The following is a 4,999-nucleotide window of genomic DNA, read 5'->3' on the forward strand; positions in this document are numbered from 1 at the left end:
CTGACAGTGAGGACTGTTTTCACACTGACATCATGCAATAGTTATTGATATCAAAAAAGCTGAACTGACTCTATTATGTTTAATGATGCAGGGGGTTACATAAGTGTTTAGTAATTTTTCATGGTTGGTTCGGTTTTTGGCAGTCAAACTGGTATTCTGTGTGAGTTTATTCTTTAAATTTAGTGCAAAATACAATCAAATTGAAAACACCTTTGGCAGTTTTACATTCTTTACTCTGCAAAAGCCATTACTGTTGGACATTAAATTTATTACAGAAGTACAACAGATAAAAGTATATTAGGTTCAAAACAACATAAACCACTTTATTGTTGTAACCTTTGAGACATTGTTAATAAAAGTTTGAAGTGTAAAGTAGTTTTCACTTATACAGTGTGTTCTTTCTCACTCTCTTGGCAATCTGTTTCATCTTTAACATTGTTGACTTCCAACTTTATTTATTGAAAGCCTTTCTTAGGTCATTCCTTTGTATACTGTATGAGCTTTCTGCGAAAACGCTGAATCAGCCTCAATTTTCATCACCCTTGCAGGAATGATTTGTTGAAAAGCTAATATGGCACAAATAGGATTTTCCCCTTAGTCATTTAAAATTACGTCCCTCGCTTTAACATACTGTGCATCGGAGGACATCAGTGGTCCAGTCATTATCAAATGAGACCAAACAATTTAGTAATGGGTTTTTATAGTAAATTAAGGAAAGAGGACACCCAGGGAAGCACTGGGTGGCAAACCAACCTGTACACAATTTACAACCTTTTTGTTTTGATTTAAAAAACATATTTCCCTCATTTGCAGTGATTTACAATGAGTCTCGTAAAACCTAATCATGTGTGACACGTGCTACATGCTATCCTCCGTACAGGTATTCTGCGCTGCACGATGTGTCGTCTCTTGAACATCCTGTTGGCTTCGCTGAGTCGCTTCCTGTTTGCAGTCCACGGAGTGGTGACAGTTTGGCGTGTGGTGGCCATTAAAGGGGAGCCACTCTATTGGCTGCTGCTGACGGGCGTGGCTCTGCTGGGCGTGGAAATGGCTGTCACTCTGAAGTGCACTCGTAACGCAGAGTGGAAATGGTAACACCTAGGTCATGCACGCTTAGCACGAAAACCTGACATGTTCCTATATTCAACACACTGCATAGTGTTAATATCAGGATTAGTGCTGATACTGTCCTTTTATTCATTATTGTAGAATAAGCAATAGCACCCTGGTATGGGGAGTCTTTATAATTGAGTCGTTCTGATTAGATTACACAAGACAGCATGCACGTATTATTATTAATAGAGCAATAATACTAAATATGCTAGTTTACTTTAAGATATTTGCAGAAAACAGTCATGAGTCATGTTTAATCTGAATCAGAATTGTAAATGTGAGCATGATAATGAAATTGTTTTCAAAATACTGATCTTATGTAAGGGGGAATTGTGCTCCTGCAGCCTTTGATGATTTTCTACTTGCGGCAGCAGAAGAAGTAACAGTAATAAGAGTAGTAGTACTGTAGTGAAAGCAGCTGTACTGTATACAGTCACAGCAGTAAACACTTTTCGTGCCAGTAGCACGATTATGATGAATTTCTAAACAAGATTATTACTCCATGAAGAGTCCACAGCCCTGCTAGCGTCTCTGGGAGGCTGTCTTAATGCTAACGTCAACACGCTAACATGTGCGTAATGACATTGCTAGCATTGTCAATGTTTAGCAGGTACAATGTTTAACACGGTCGCCATCTAAGTTCACCATGCTAACATTTGCCAATTAGCACTAAACACAAAGTAAAACTGAGGTTGATGGCAATGTCATTAATGTTGCAGGTATTTGGCCAAAAACTAAAAATTTGATATTCTGGTGGTGCTAGAAGAAAAAAATCAAAGGATCACCAAAGTCAGTGGGTTTCACCCTCTGGTGATCATGGTTGTCTGTACAGAATTTCATTGCAATCCATACAATAGTTTTTGACATAGTTTTGAGGTGGTTTTTTTTTTTTTTTTTAGCCACACTGCTATCTTCATGCATCAGCTACAGGCAGTGACACCACAATGTTAATGACATGATACTGTGATCCACTCTAGCTGACCAAGGCTACCGAGCAACTGTATTAAAGGGCTGCTCTGGAATTATACAATTTTTTCACAGGCTGAGTACTGTAGTATTCTTCGTGACGAGTAAATTTACCTGGATTTGTAAAGTTGTTGGAGTGTCCCTTTAATTGTTAAACAACAAGAAATAACTAATTTATTTAATAGGTGTGAAAGGGTTCTCTCTCCTGCTTTAGCTCCGATTAAAAAAAAGATGTTTGTGGGCTAAATTAGCATGTAAAAGCCAGATGCTCACCCACTGCTTTTTCTCTTTTTAAAGGGGTGACATGAGGATTGAGGTGTTGTAGCCAGACTTTGTAAAACTGTTTTGTGTGGGGGGTAAATAACTTCTGAACTTGTAACTGTGTGAACATTTTATAACCCATCTGCCCAGGGCTGTGAGAGTCAGCTTTTGTAAAACCTGTAATATTCTCCGCCACTGAATTCTCTGTTATCCTCTGCAGCTCTGTCTCTCTTTAACTGTCTATCAAAAACAAATCTAGCCCTCTGCAGTGTTATTGCTCTGTCTTTCACTGAGCTGATGCTCTGAGCCTGCTATCAGGTCTCTGTCATAGCCTCTCTTATCCAGTCATGGAGAAAATGCCTCCTTCTGGCTTGAGTCACTCCTGACCAGCTAGTTGTTTTTTTTAAATTTGGCTTGAGTAAACATAAACTGACGTCAGCCTTTATTACGTGAGCCTCAAAAGGATATAAGCATTTAGTGTCACACCTCATTCAACACCAAGCGATGTCTCGCTCAAAAGGTGTAGCTCTCCAGTACATACTCAGTGAATATCCTCATACACAAGCTTTCTTCAGGCCTCTCTCTTTCTCACTGAGTCTTACTTTGAAGTTGTGTCCTCATGGAGAAGGCTTTGCACTGTCAAGTGGGATTTGCATATATGATGAGAATAATTGCCTGTCTGAAATTCGATGCTTCTTTTGGAAAAAAAAAGGGGGGGACTCTTTCTTCTTTAGCAAGTAGCAAAATAAATAAATAAAACCATGTCACTAAAAATAACCTGGCCCCCACCCCCCTTCATCCCTCTCCTTTGGCGATCCTCTTTTAGGTTCTCCCCCATGGTTTTCCTCTACCTCTGTACTGTCATTCCATCCATTTGGTTTCTGGAGCTGAGCCTGCTACAGTCCAAGCTGCCCGTCAACAATTCCTCAGGCCCTGAGCTCCATTTGCTGGCTCACATCCCGATCACAGCGGTAGGCATTGCACCACAAAACTGCCCTCCCCTCATTACTCTCCACACAGCCACATTAAAGAAACACCTGAAATCAGATAAGATTTAAATCTAGCAAGGGGGTGGATAAACTATTAGTCACTGGAAATGTGTAATAGACACATTAAGATGAAGTCCAGATAGGCTCCTGCTTGAAAAACTCTCAGATCTCTCCCCTTCTGGGATGGTTTTCGTGCAGTTTCTTTCATGTAGGATTTTGGAGCTTTTTTGCCCCTTGACTGTGCTCATGGCTGGGTGGCAGCTTTTGAAGACGTAGTGTTTCAGGAACATTGTGAATTGTTAAGGGGTGCTGTCAGGAAAAATGAACCCTGACACAATGAAGAGCGGAATCCCAAGTCATCAGAATGCTACTGACACAAGAGAGCAGATGTCTTGTCGTACGGATGATTGCCAGTGTGTTTCAGTGATTGCACATTTAATTTTTTTCACACACCAAGATATAAACTTGTAATATATTCATGGTACAATGACAAATTGAATAGCAAAGAAATGCAGTGAAAAACCAAAAGACATTTTCTGCTCTGTAACAAACTGAGAAAAAGTTATTTTTCGAATTTCACAAATGCTTTGATGTAACTAGATACTGCTGTTTCCTTGACTCAGGGCATTGTGGAGCTGGGCCCAGAGAACTGGGTGGCTGGCCTGGAGCAAACCATGCTCATAGTGTTGGTTCTGGGTCGCTGGCTGATGCCCAAGGGAGACATGTCCCGGGACCAGCTATCGCAGCTTCTCATGGTCTACGTGGGACTGGGCGCCGACATCCTGGACATCTTCGACACCTTCAAGGAACCCGAAGTCAAAACTAACCAGGCGGTTGTCATCATCGGCCTGGCCCTCTTCTCGTGGGCACTCATGCAGTTTCCCTTGGTACTTACTCAGACACGACCCCAAAAGGGTGAGTCTCCTCAGAGGAGCATGGGTGGTCTCTTTTGCTGCCCTGAAGCTCCACCATCGTTCGCCTCCTGTTGCTCCAGTGAGGTGTGGAGCTTGCTGCTCACAGTGGGACTCCAAGACGGCCCATTCCTGATTTACCGGCTCTACCTCATGGTTCAAGAGCAGGTACTCAACCAGCTCATGATCTTCTTCACCTGCAAGAACATCCTCATTGTCCTGTTGGAGCTTTACCGAATCTTTGTGGTTCAGTGTGAGCAGCAGGTAGGGGAATGTGGTTTGGAGAAGTGTGCTGCTCTGGAGCTCTGGTGTCGAACCCAGAGGGGTGGGGAGGTGGAGGAACAGGAGAAACAGGAGGACACAGGGAGAGAGGAGTGGTGTGGTGAGGAGAGCTGTCATACAGACACAGTGAGGGGGACTGAAATGGAGCGAGATCAGAGAGGTGTCCAGGTATAGAAAGGCTCAAAACGCTGTGAGGCATGACTTTGGCCCTCGGGGGTGGGGTGAGGGGATTCTGGCTTTCACTCCCTAAGAGAAAAGTCGAACCCGTCTGCCATCTCTTGCGTCCGAGCCTCATTCAGATAGACAGTCTCGACTCTCTGGAGGTTCAGTGACTAGAAATAGACCACAAAAGAAGCGAATAAGTCCCTACTGGAAAGATCAGAGATGAATTCATGCAACTCCCTTTGAGAAAAACCTTTCAAAAAAGTGGTGTTTGAGTTAGAGGAGGTTCCTCTACCAAAGAAAACTATTTCAACG

General features: G+C 42.5%; 1 protein-coding gene across 1 annotated transcript; it reads left to right on the forward strand.

The window, feature by feature from the left end:
- Window positions 1-897: 897 nt before the first annotated feature.
- LOC120804510 (transmembrane protein 26) lies at window positions 898-4,696 on the forward strand. Its single transcript, XM_040154002.1, has 3 exons — window positions 898-1,091; window positions 3,167-3,311; window positions 3,953-4,696. The coding sequence occupies exons 1-3, from the start codon at window positions 898-900 to the stop codon at window positions 4,694-4,696; spliced, it is 1,083 nt and encodes a 360-aa protein (XP_040009936.1).
- Window positions 4,697-4,999: the final 303 nt, after the last annotated feature.

The sequence above is a fragment of the Xiphias gladius genome, chromosome 18, assembly GCF_016859285.1.
Source record: "Xiphias gladius isolate SHS-SW01 ecotype Sanya breed wild chromosome 18, ASM1685928v1, whole genome shotgun sequence".
Taxonomy (NCBI): Eukaryota; Metazoa; Chordata; class Actinopteri; order Istiophoriformes; family Xiphiidae; genus Xiphias; species Xiphias gladius.

What these genes read in the sequence shown, in the direction of transcription:
- LOC120804510 (XM_040154002.1), top strand. Translation starts at nt 898, where the DNA reads ATGTGTCGTCTCTTGAACATCCTGTTGGCTTCGCTGAGTCGCTTCCTG. An exon ending in CGTAACGCAGAGTGGAAATG is followed by an intron (nt 1,092 to 3,166) that starts GTAACACCTAGG and finishes ATCCTCTTTTAG; the next exon opens with GTTCTCCCCCATGGTTTTCC. An exon ending in CTCACATCCCGATCACAGCG is followed by an intron (nt 3,312 to 3,952) that starts GTAGGCATTGCA and finishes TCCTTGACTCAG; the next exon opens with GGCATTGTGGAGCTGGGCCC.